The sequence below is a fragment of the Notamacropus eugenii genome, chromosome 2, assembly GCF_028372415.1.
Source record: "Notamacropus eugenii isolate mMacEug1 chromosome 2, mMacEug1.pri_v2, whole genome shotgun sequence".
Lineage (NCBI taxonomy): Eukaryota > Metazoa > Chordata > Mammalia > Diprotodontia > Macropodidae > Notamacropus > Notamacropus eugenii.
In genome coordinates, this window is record NC_092873.1 from 94,350,211 (window position 1) to 94,362,807 (window position 12,597).

The following is a 12,597-nucleotide window of genomic DNA, read 5'->3' on the forward strand; positions in this document are numbered from 1 at the left end:
TGGCTAATTGATGAGACAATTGATGAGGTCCCCTAACCTTTGGGAACCATGTTCTTCAATTTTGGACCAGATTCCACTCAACCAAGATGGGGTGGAATGTAAACAAAATTCAGTCTGGGAGAGTTCTTGCCCCAAAGAGAACAGTTCTGTCCTTGTAACCCTCCATTAGAATTTAGGGTGATCCAGCTCATGAAAGAAAAAACCAACCAGAGTGGTTTGGATGTAGATGGATTCCCCTGTCCAGATTGCCGGAAGTAGCTAAATCTCACTGCAGAGCTACATTCTCAGCAGGAAAAGTTGAAGACTCCTAACCTACCTCCTCATTAAATGTTCATCAATCTGGGTTAATTTCTCCTGTCAGAGGCAATCCCTTTCAAAAAAATATTTAAGCCATTCAGTGTCTCTGTTAGGGGTCTTTGGTTACCAAGAGAAACCACTGACCATCAATTTATTGATCATTAGTTAGCCTGATTATTAATTACCTAGAAACTCTGTCTCTTTGGTTTTTCATTTGTTATATGCCCAAGAGATGAGAAGTGGGGAGAGATCTCCAGCTTACCCACAAATAAGACCACTAGCTGCCCTATCCCTTGCTTTCTTCCTTCCCACCCACACAATCTCTCCCCTTAACACATACATTCACACACATATGCATTCCACACCAACACACAGCCACATACAGACCCCAGAAGGCTGATCCTGAGACTGGAGCAGCAGTCAGGGTAGACCTGTTTCTCCCACTTACAGATCGAATCTGATGTTCTGTTTCTCCTCAAAGAAATAATCCAGTATAAATTTCCTCACAAAGTCCGGATTCAGTGTGTTGTCAATCACTTCCGTTCTTCCAAACTGCAAGAAAAGTCAGAGCGTCAACTTCTGCAAAGTATCTATTTTTGAAACTGTGCCTGGAATTTCATCAACTAGGGAGCTTCCAGGGAGGAATTTCATCTACAGAGGCAGACAGGCACCTTTTTTGCAACACACCTTGTTGTCTTAGAGTTGCCTGGGGTCCTGAAAGGTTAAGTGATTTGCCCAATGTCAGACTCGAACCTACATCTTCCTGGCTCTGAAGATGGTTTTGTATCAACAGTTCCACTGGGTCTTTTTTTTTTTATGATTAAAAATGGAAGAGGAGCTGAAGGAAGACAGCAGATGATTGATGATGATAATAAAATGAACTGTAAGAGACTTGGAAAGTATCCAGAAAAAAACCCATATAAAATATTAACAAAACACAGATCCCATCCCTCTCAAAGTGGCAAGATTAATAAAATCTCACTGAAAAGGAAGGAGAGAAGTGGCAGGCATTTTTAGAACACATGATAAACAAGTACAAACTCCTCAGAAATACTCGGGAACAAGAAGACACTGACCACTAGTAAAGGCTGACAGCGGATGCATGTGGTTGGATTTGTCAAACAGAATTGAAAGTTGTTTGCCTCCAGATGGAGCCTGTGAAATGGCCAGGATCCAAAAGCAGAATCCAAGGGCTCTCCATGGGTGACATCGGCATGAACTCAACCGACAATATGTGGACAAAGAAGTATCAAACAAATGGACAAGTTATGCACATTTGTTTGGGAAAATGGAAGGGTTTCTGATGGCAATTCAGGACCAAGTCATTGCCACCAGAAATTGCAAAAGGCATCCTAGAGAAGGATGCACCAAGGGAATGGAGGAAACTGGATCACACCTCTCTAGGCTACAAAGACTCAGCTCCTACTGAATACCTAATATAACATGACCTGGATAGAATTATACATCAGAAGCTCACTATCTTCATGGACTTGCTGTGTGTGTTGCTGTTTTCAGTCAGTTTTCAGTCACATCCAATTCTTCGTGATGCTGTTTGTGGTTTTCTTGGCAAAGATATTGAAATGGTTTGCTATTTTCTTCTTCAGCTCATTTTACAGATAAGGAACCTGAGGTAAACAGGGGTAAGCTACTTGCCCAGGGTCACACAGCTAAGTATCTGAGGCCAAATTTGAACGCAGGACTTCTAACTCTCAGGCTGGCATTCTATCTACTGCACCACCTAGCTGCCCTGGATTGGCAAATGATCTCCATATTAAAAATACTATAGGGTCCTCTAGGTGGTCCAGTAGATAGAGCACCAGACCTGGAGTCAAGAGGACCTAAGTTCTAATTCAGCCTCAGAAACTTACTAGTTGGGCAAGTCACTTGACTCCAACTGCCTCCCCAAAATAAACAAACAAAATACTATAAATTTTAAAATTTTCTCAAAAATTCAGCCAATGATACTGGAACTGGAACATTATCATAGACTGAACACCAGCCCACAATTGCCCAGATAGCACTGATGTATAAAAACTTAAGAACTGTTTTTAATAGATATAGCCATACCAAATATTCATAATGTCCAAGTTATATAGGACAAAAAGTTTTCCAAATATAGAGATATAACAGAAAAATCAAAATCTTGTGGTAATGGGATGAGGCACATATCATCACCCTCATCCTCTCTGCTATTGAAGTTGTCCTGAGGATGCTTTTAGTGAGGAGGAGGATCTTAAATTCTAATACGTTTATTCACTTACAGAGAGCAGTTCAAAGAACACAAACTATAAAGGATGGTGACTTCTCCTAGGACTATCTCTATCTGAACCTCATATTTTAAAAATGAGGAGAATGAAATTACTATATTATTAATAATAATAGCTCAGATGCATATCTTTACAGTTGACAAAGCACCAATATCCCTATAAGTTAAGGGGCTATGGTATTATGAAGTCAGTATGGCATGGGGGAAAAAATACTGGATTTTGAATTTAAAGAACTAGATATGAAATTCCTGTTCTGCCACTTACTACCTGTATGATCCTAAACATGTTTTTCTCTGAACCTCCTTTTTCTCCTCTGTAAAATGGTGGCAAAGGATTAGATTATTTCTTGAGTTCCTTCTAGCTTGAACATTCTGTGAATCTATCCCCACATTTTAGAGATGGAGGTCCAGAAAGGTGAATCCTTTCCCCATTATAAATAGTAGAAGATGGACAGCTAGGTGGTGCAGTGAATAGAGTGCTGGGCCTGAAATCAGGAAGACTCATCTTCATGAGTTCAAATCTGGCTTCAGACACTTAGTAGTTATGTGACCCTGAGCAAGTCACTTCATCCTATTTGCCTCAGTTTCCTCAGCTGTAGAATGAGCTGGAGAAGCACTCCAGTATCTTTACCAAGAAAACTCCAAATGGGGTCACAAAGAGTTGGATACAAATGAATAACAACAAAAACAGTAGAAGTGTTCCTGAACATAGTGCAATAATATTAACAATAGTTCTTTCTGTGGTGGCAAAGAATTGGAAACTGAGAGGATGCCCATTGAATGAGGAATGGCTGAACCAGTTATAGTATACGAATGTGACAGAATACTATTGTGCTGTAAGAAATGATGAAGGGAATGGTTTCAGAAAAACCTTGAAAGACTTATGAACTGATGCAAAGTGAAGTAAGCAGTACCAGGAGAACAAATTATACAACAACAGCAATATTGTGAAGATAATCAACTTGGAAAGACAGTAACTCTAACCAACAGAATGGCCAACCACAGTTCCAAAGGACTCAGGATGAAACATGCTATCCATCTCCAGAGAGAGAGCAGCTGGATCCAAGAGCAAATTGAAATATATTTTCTCTTTCTTTTTCTTCACCTCAAAAAATTGGAACATGCCTAATGCAGAAATTTGTTTTGCATCATTATACATACTTACAATTTTTTTTGCCTTCTCAATGGGTGTTATTAGAGGAGGAGGGGGAGAATTTGGAACTGAAAATAAAATAAAATTAATTTTAAAAAACAGAAAGCTGTCTACATCCAGAGAAAGAACTATGGAGTCTGAATGCAGAGTGAAGCAGACTATTTTCTTTTTTTGTTTTTTTCTTTATCATGGTTCCTCCCATTCATTCGAATTCTTCTATACAATATGACTAATGTGAGATATGTTTAATAGGAATGTATATATAGACAGCCTATATCAGATTGCAATGCCATCTTGGGGAGGAGGGAGAGAAGAGAGGTGGAAAAATTTAAAACTTATGGAAGTGAATGTTGAAAAATAAAAATAAATTAACTTTGAAAAAAGGAAGTGGTCCTATGCATAGGTCTGAAACCCAGCGTTCTTTCTTCTGTATCCTGCTCTGTTGGGTAGGTAATGTGGTACAGTTGAAATAACATAGACTCATGGATGGATGGATGGAATAAGCATTTATTAAGCACCTACTCTATGCCAGGCATTGTACTAAGTGTTTGGAAAAGATCATCTCATTTGATTACAGCAATCTTGTAAAGTAGGTGCTATTACTAGCCCCATTTTACAAATGGGAAAACTGAGGCAAACAGATATCAAGTGACTTGCCCAATGTCACATAGCCAGTGAATATCTGAAACCAAGATTTGAACTCTTCATGAAGTCTTCATGATTCCAGGTCCGGTCAGCACTCAATCCACTGTGCCAACTTCAGTTCAGTGAGCAGGACCAAGAACAAATTTTATACACAGTGACCACCCTAATGTAAAGGAGACCAACATTAAAAGACATCAGAACTGCTATCAACACTATCACCAATATATATATATATATATATATATATATATATAAAAGGATTGAGGGTAAAAAATGCCTCCTACCTCTTGGCCAAAAGGTAGAAGCTATAGCTGAAGAATGGCCATTACATTGATTTGTTTTGCTTATCTGTACTTATTTGTTGCAAGGGAAGGTTCTAATGGAGGCTTAGTAGAGTTGTTGGAAAGTGATAGTTATATTAAAAAAGAAGTTGTTTTTCAGTCACATCCAACTCTTTGTAATCCTATTTGGGATTTTCTTGACAGAGATGATGGAGGAGTTTGCCATTTCCCTCTCTAGTTCATCTTACAGATGAGGAAACTGAGGCAAATAGGGTGAAGTGACTCGTTCAGTAGCACACAGCTAGTAAGTGCCTGAGGCCAAATTGGAACTCAGGTCTTGACTCAAGGTCCAATGCTTTATCCACTGTGCCACTTAGCAGCCTATAATATAAAAATGCCATCAATTAAACATTTATATTAAAGAAAAAAGAAAGAATTTAAGGCCCACTGTATGAATCAAATCATATCTCTCAGCTGTTTCCTGACTTCCTACCTTCCCGTTCCACTGAAACTACTCTCTCAAGAGCCACAATTGACTTTGGAATCATTTATTTATTATAATAAATTTTACTTTATTATATAATTTAATGTATTTATAATTTATAATTATTTAATTTATTATAATAAATTATCAGTGATTATCCTCCCTAATCTTTACTGATCATTCCCTTCTTCTAAATATTTTTTCCTCCCTTGGCTTAAGAGATACCATACTCTCCCAGGTCCCACCTCTTAAATTTCTGTTTTTCTAGTTCCTTCATTCACATCTTATCTCCTCTCTCCCACAATAGTGAGTATACCCCAAGGTTCTGTCCTTGGTTGTCTTCTCATCTCTTCACACTTTTTCCCTATTCAACTTCATTCAATGTCATGGCTTCAATTGTCATCTTGATGCAAACAAACTCATTATCTCTAATCTGGATCTTTCTTTGAACTAAGCAGAACCACATTTCCAACTGTCAGCAGAATGTCATTGGTGTGCCTCACTGGCACCTCAAAACCAAACATATTTTCTTTCCCCAAAAAACATGCCCCTTTCAGTTTTGATTTTCATCCCTGTTGGTGAGATCCCCATTCACTCAGTCTCCCATATTTGCAATTTTTCTATTATCCTTTGACTCCTCCCTTTCTTCAAATCCAATTAGTTATTAAATTCTATTGATATCAACCCTGTTCTATTTCTCCAAAGAGTTCTCTTCTCTCTAGTCCTCTGGCTAGCATGGGACCACATCCCAATCTGCCAGTACCATTGCAGTAATCCCTAACGTGACTTCCTGCCTAACAAAATTGAACTAGAAAAATTAATGCAAAGAAGCAGACTTGATCCCACTGGTACTGCTGAGTCTTGGTGGGGTAAGCCTCATGACAGAAATATGACTTGGATGGGAATATCTTATTTTTAAGAAAGGAGAGTGGTAGGAGTAGATTAAGAAAACAAACATATCTGAAATCTAGGAACCAGAGTAAGGAAAGCATGGTGGGAAGTATTTGAGTAAAGATCAATAGAGGGACAAAGAAAAGTTATTTTTGTGATAGGACTGAACTACAGACCACCTAGACAGAAAAGGGAAATAGATAAGTTGAGGAATAAGAATGTAGTAGTGATAGGGTACTTCATTTAATCAGAATCCATCTGTTAAGAGTTCTGTGCCAAAAGCAGAGCATCCAAAACCCTTTTTTTCTATTTCTTTTCAAAGAAAATCTATTTTCTCTCCTCCTCATTGAAAAGGAAAGGAAAAACAAAGCCCTTATAACAATTATGAGCAGTCAAGCAAAACAAATTCCCACATTCAGCCAACAACTTTTTCACTTCCCTTAATGATAATTTCACCCAACAATGAGGGATTCTCTTCTGGATATGATTTTCTCATCAACAGAAAAGCACTGGTTTCTAAGTGAGGAATAAAGGAACTTTTTAGGGAAGTAATCGCTCCCTTCTAGAGTTTGTGATAGAAAGAGAGGCAAGCCTAGTAAAGTCTGATGGGAACCCTAGATCTGTGGAGATTTGATCATTAGAGGAAGGCTCCCAAGACTCTACTTTAGTCCCACAGATTAAAATTCTCCATGGAAAAGCCAGCTGGAAGGATGGAAAACTCTCAAGAATGAAATAAAAGAATGAAATTCCTAAGATGCAAAGGGAAGCAATTCCAATGAAGAGGGGAAACTTGTCTGAGAAGGATGATATGGTTGGAAGGAAAAACTCATCAACCAACTTGGATTTTTCAAAGATACGAATGTGAGATGGAAGTGAAGTTAGTTAACAGAATTAATACAAAGGCATGGTATGGTGCCTCGAGAAGGTGAACCAAAAAATACAATGGTCCTGGACAATTCTGTAGGACTTATGATGAAAGGTACTGTCCATCTCCAGAGAAAGAACTGATAGAGTCTGAATACAGACCAAAGATACTTTGTCTTTATTTTATTTTTCTTGGGTTTTTTTCCCTGTGTTTTCTTTCACAGCATGACTTCCATGAAAATGTGTTTTGCATGACTACACATGTATAACACATCAAATTGCTTTGCCTTCTTATTGGCAGCAGAGGGGAAGTAGGGTGAGAATTTGGCATGAAAAAATTGGAACAAAGAATGTTAAAATTGTTTTTACATGTTATTTGAAAAAATAAAATATTAAATTTTTAAAAAAGGAGGACTGAAGCTGATAAGAAAAGGTAGGAATAACACAAAGCATTTGGGGGTTTTTGTAGGAGATGGGGGAGGGAAGGGAATGCTTAGCATATTATCTGTCATATGATAGAAACTCAATAAACATTTATTGATTGACTGATTGATTGAAGGTATCTAAAATGTCAAAAATTGTATGGTCAAAGAAAGGATAGGACCACTGCTTGGGGCAAATGGGACAATACCAACTGACAATAGAGAGAAGACAGAGCTACTCATTTTTCCTCATCTGACCTTTAGACTGGAAAGGACAGTACAAAAATGGCTTCTAGAGAGTTGATATCCAAGATAAATCAGGAGATAGTAAAAGAGTACTTAGCTGCCTTTGCTGAAATCAAGTCACCCAGCCCAGCTGAGCTACATTCCCAGCCACTGGAGGGGAAAAAAGATAGATATGATATTAAAACCTCAGTCAGTGGTAATTAAAATATCATGGAAAATATAAGAGGTATGAAAAGATTGGAGGACAACTATTGTCCCAGTTTCCAAAAAATGAAAAGAGAATGAAATTTCCAAACTATAGGCCCATTTCTGGGAAAATTCTATAATGCATTATTAGAGCAATAAAACAGCCTAGGAAAGACAGTGATCACAAAAAGCCCTCATAACTTCATCAAAAGCAGATCATGCCCAATTGACCTTATTTCTTTGGGGGGGAACAGGGCTACTAAACTGGTATTTCTAAGAGAATGGTGGAGATAGAATTTACCTAAATTTTAAGAAACCTTTTTTATTAAGTATTTTATGCTATTCTTATAGATAAGTACACCTTGCAGATAAGGGTAGTGATGTGATGGTAAATGTTTAATAACGGACTCTCCAAAAAGAAATATGTGAAACACACTTTTAAGCTCAATTTGCATTATTAACATTTTTTCTATTACTTTATAAAGTTTAGAGTACAATAAATCAAACCCTGATTTGTAGCATTTGTTAATGTCCAGGGTGCAAATGCTCACCCTGAAAATATAATAATTGGCTTTTGTAAGCTGGTATGAGCAAATTGTACCATACCCCTGGATATGGGTCAAACAATAATGCAATTAGATTCAGAAATGAGTGAATTTGGGCACTGAAAGAGTACTCTTTAATGGTTCCATGTCAACTTAGATTCCCCAGGATCTGTCCCTAGTCCTGTGTGGCTTCACATTCTTATCAATGACTTGGATAAATGCATCAATGCTATCATTTTCATATTCTCAGACGTTACAAAGCTAGGAGGATTTGCTAACATACTAGATGACAGAAGTCAGGATCCAAAAGTCCTTGATAAGATAGAGAATTGGGTGACATCTCATAAGATGAAAAGTAGTAGAGATAAATGTAAAGTCTTACAAGTGAGTTCAAGAAATCAAATTCACAAGCAACAAAATGGAGAAGACATGGTTGGTTAGACAGAAATGTGTCTGAAAAGGAAAATCTGAGGGTCTTAGTAGACCACAAGCTCATCACACCACAATATCATAGGGCAGCCCAAGAAGCAAATTGAGATCTTACACTACATTAAGAGAGTCATAACTTTCAGGAATAAAGAGATGATGGTTCAGTTGTACAGTGTTCTGAATAGATGCTCTCTCCCCAACTTGAGTATTGCATTCAAGTATCTAGATCAGTGAAGGAATTTGAGTCAATGTTATCTGAGGACTGGTTGAAAGAATTGACTAAATGAAGTACCCTATCACATTCCTTAACTTATCTATTTCCCTTGTCTGCCTAGGTGGTCTATAGTTCAGTTCTATCACAGAAATAAGGTTGAAGGCATGTTTAACTTGACTTGAGATGTGAAGACTCAGGGGATGTGATAACTATCTTCAAGTATTTGTAAGATAGCCCTACAGCAAAGGAACTGGATTTGTCCTGTTTGGTCACAGGGAGTAGAATTAAGAATATGTGGGCAAGTTTAAAGAGGGAAATGTAGATCATCAGGAAAAAAAATGGATTCATCATGAGAGTTATCCAATCCAAAGTGGAATAGGCTACCTGGGAAGCTCATGAGCAGTTACTTATCAGGTGTGTTATAATGGGGATTCTTCCAACTCTGACATTCTATGGTTTGGTGATTCTATTTTCCCTCCAACTCATTCTTAATCTTCTGTCACATTAAGCTTCCTTAAGCATATATCTAGTCACAAAAATGTTCAGCAGCTCCCCACTGACGCTCTAATACAGTTCAACTTCCTTTGCTTGCCTTTCAAAGTCCTAGGCTTACAGTCTTATCTCATACTACTTTTCTTCTTTCTCCTAGAACCCTAGCCAAACCAGACTCTATGCTGCCCTTTCTTTTTCTACCTGAGAGATATTTCTGTTCCCTATATTCCTGGAGCCAAACAAACTAATCTTTCTGAGTTCAAATTGGCCTCAGACGCTTACTAGCTGTGTGACCCTGAGCAAACCACTTAAACCTTTTTGACTTAGTTTCTCATCGGTAAAATGGAGTGGAGAAGGAAATGGCAAACCACCCCAGTATCTTTGCCAAGAAAACCCTAAATGGGGCCATGAAGAGTTGGACAGGACTGAAACAAGTGAACAATAATAATACTTGGAATATATCTTTCCATCCACCCTATCCCCTCAGTTTACTCTGAATTCCTACCCATCCTTTAAAGCCCAGTTCAAATGTTGTACCTTTCATGAAGCTGTCCCAGATCCCCAATGCTTAACCATAATGGTCTCCCCTTAGGCATCACTCCATCAAATCTCTTGTGAACTGATCACAGGATCATTAGATCCCAGATCTAGAGAGGAAAGGGACCTTCTGAAGTCATCTAGTCCAGCCCCCTCATTTTACAGATGAGGAAATTAAGGCTCAAGGAGGTAAGGTTACTTTTAAATTGTTGTACAGGCAGTAAACATAAGAGGCAGAATTTGAACCCAGGTCTCCTGATTCCAGAGCCATTCTGTTTATAGGATCATAGATTGAGAGGATATCCAGTCCTACCACCCTCTTACAGATGAGGAAGCTGAGGCCCAAAGTGATATGCTTAAAGTCATACAGGTAGTAACAGTGTGCTATTAGAACCCATGTCCCCGACTCTAAATCCAGCTCTCTTTCCACCACACACTAAGCTGTTAGCTGTGTTGAAGAAAGACAAGAATTTGGGGGCAGAATTGAACAGGTATAAAAGGAAACATCACTGGTATGATGGTGTCAAGAGGCCTTGAGTTCAAATCCTAGTTCTGTTGTTTACCACTTGGAAAAGTCACTTCCCTTCCATGACTCTCAGTTTCCTCTACTGTTACAGGAGAAAGTTGAACAGGCTGATGTCCAAGGTCCCTTCAAGAGGGCAACTAGAGGGCACAATGGATAGAATGCTGGGAGTCAGGGAGATCCGAGTTCAAATCCAGCCTCAGATACTTACTAGCTAGGCAAGTCACTTAACCTCTGTTTACCTCAGTTTTCTCATCTATAAAATGGGGGTAAGTTGTGAAAATCAAATGAGGTAAAATTTGTAAAAACACTTAACATAGTGCCTGGCATATAGTAGGTGCTTAATAAATGCTTGCTTGCTTCCTTCCTGATCTTTATCCTATGATTACATAAAGATGAGCCCCTGTCTTCAGGCCAGCAAGAAATCAGACATCATCTCGGACTAAGCTGATGAAAAAGTTTCATGATACTGAATAGCAGGCTGGTTTATGCACACGGTACTTTTAATGATCCCAAGCTGCTTCCTATTCAGATTCTACTTTTTTTTTTTAAAACAATCAATTCCCAATAATGATGAATGGTGGTGATGCCTTTCCAACATCTCAGAACTGTCCAGTAGACATATTAAACTCAGTATGTCCAAAATGGAACTCATTATCTTTGACCTAAACCCTCCCGGATCCATCCCACCTTTCCTATTACCATAGAGGGCAATACCATCCCCCTTCCCCAGTCCCTCTGGCTCACAACCTAGGGCTCATCTGGAATTCCTCATCATCTCTCCCCCCACCCTACACCCCATATCCAAATCTGTTTCCAAGGTCTGTCAATTTCACCTAAGTAACATCTCTCTAAACCCACTGGTGCAGGCTCTTATCAGCTTGTATCTTGATTATTGCAATAACCTGCTGATGGCTCTCTCTGTTTCAGTCTCTTCCCACTCCAATTCATCCTCCATTAAGCTACTGAAGTAATTTTCCTAAAATGCAGATCCAATTATGTCACCTTCTCCAACCCCCACTCAGTAAACTCCAGCGGCCTCCAAGAGCAAATACAAAATGCTCTGTTGAGCATTCAAAGCCCTTCGTAACCAATCCCCTTCCTACTTTTCCAGTCTTCTGACACCTTCCTCCCTGACATGTATTCTCTGATCCAGTGACATTGGCCTCCTGGCTGTTCCCAAACAGGACACTCCATCTCTCGGTCCTGGACATTTTTTCGGGGTGTCTCTCTTCCCCTCCACCCTCCCCACCCCAACCTCGCCTGGAAAGCTCTCACTTATCAGCTCTGACTACTGACTTCCCTGGCTTCCTATAAGTCCCAACTACAATCCTACCTTCCACAGGAAGCCTTTCCCATCCCCTCTTAATTCCAGTGCCTTCCTTCTGTTAATTATTTCTTATTTTTCCTGTATGTAGCTTGCTTTGTCTATATTTATTTGTCTGCTTGTTGTAAACTCCTGGAGGACAGGAAGTGTTTTTGCCTCTTTTTGTATCCCCAGAGTTTAGCACAAGGCCTGTCACATAAAAGGAGCTTAATAAATGTTTGTTGATTAATTAGTATGACATCACAATCTCCCAGGAATCAAAGCTGCAGACAACTCAATGGGCATTCTAGAGACATGTTTGGGCTGGTTGGCAGCAACATAAATTGAGTAATGACCTATTGTGGGGGCATTCTGGAGCCAGTCTACGCAGGCTTAGGAGAGCCAAGTATTACATTTTCAGGATAAACACTTACACCTTGGAAATTGGCCAAAGCTACAAATCAGGGTTTAATTTATTGTTTTGTTGATTGTCTAGACTGAAGAAAGTGATTGAGAAAATGTTAATACTGCAAACTAAATGTATATCCTACACAGATTTTTTTGGAGAAATGCTTATTAAATATTTTTAGCACACCTTTGCCTATAAGTAACAAATAGAATAAAGCATTCTCATGGAGGAAGCATACTATTGGCAAAGGGAGGGAGCTACTGAGGTGAAGATGAACAGTCATGGGGTAAAATCAAGTGACCAATCAACCAAGAAACTTTTATTAAGTGCTAAGTATAAATGGGGCAACTAGGTGGTGCACTGGATAAGAACACTGGACCTGAAGTCAGGAAGACTCATCTCTCTGA

The 12,597-nt window shown here is 38.9% G+C and overlaps 1 protein-coding gene across 11 annotated transcripts in view; it reads right to left on the reverse strand.

Annotated features, from left to right (window-relative positions):
• Positions 1–12,597, reverse strand: part of CPNE5 (copine 5) — a 209,361-nt gene that overhangs the window by 131,986 nt on the left and 64,778 nt on the right. For all 11 annotated transcript variants that reach the window (XR_011974210.1, XM_072641939.1, XM_072641940.1 and 8 more), the window contains exon 4: positions 746–849. Coding sequence is in view for 10 of the 11 variants with exons in the window: in XM_072641939.1 (XP_072498040.1) it covers positions 746–849 (104 nt within the window). In the remaining variant the exon portion in view is untranslated. The remainder of the gene's footprint in view (positions 1–745; positions 850–12,597) is intronic.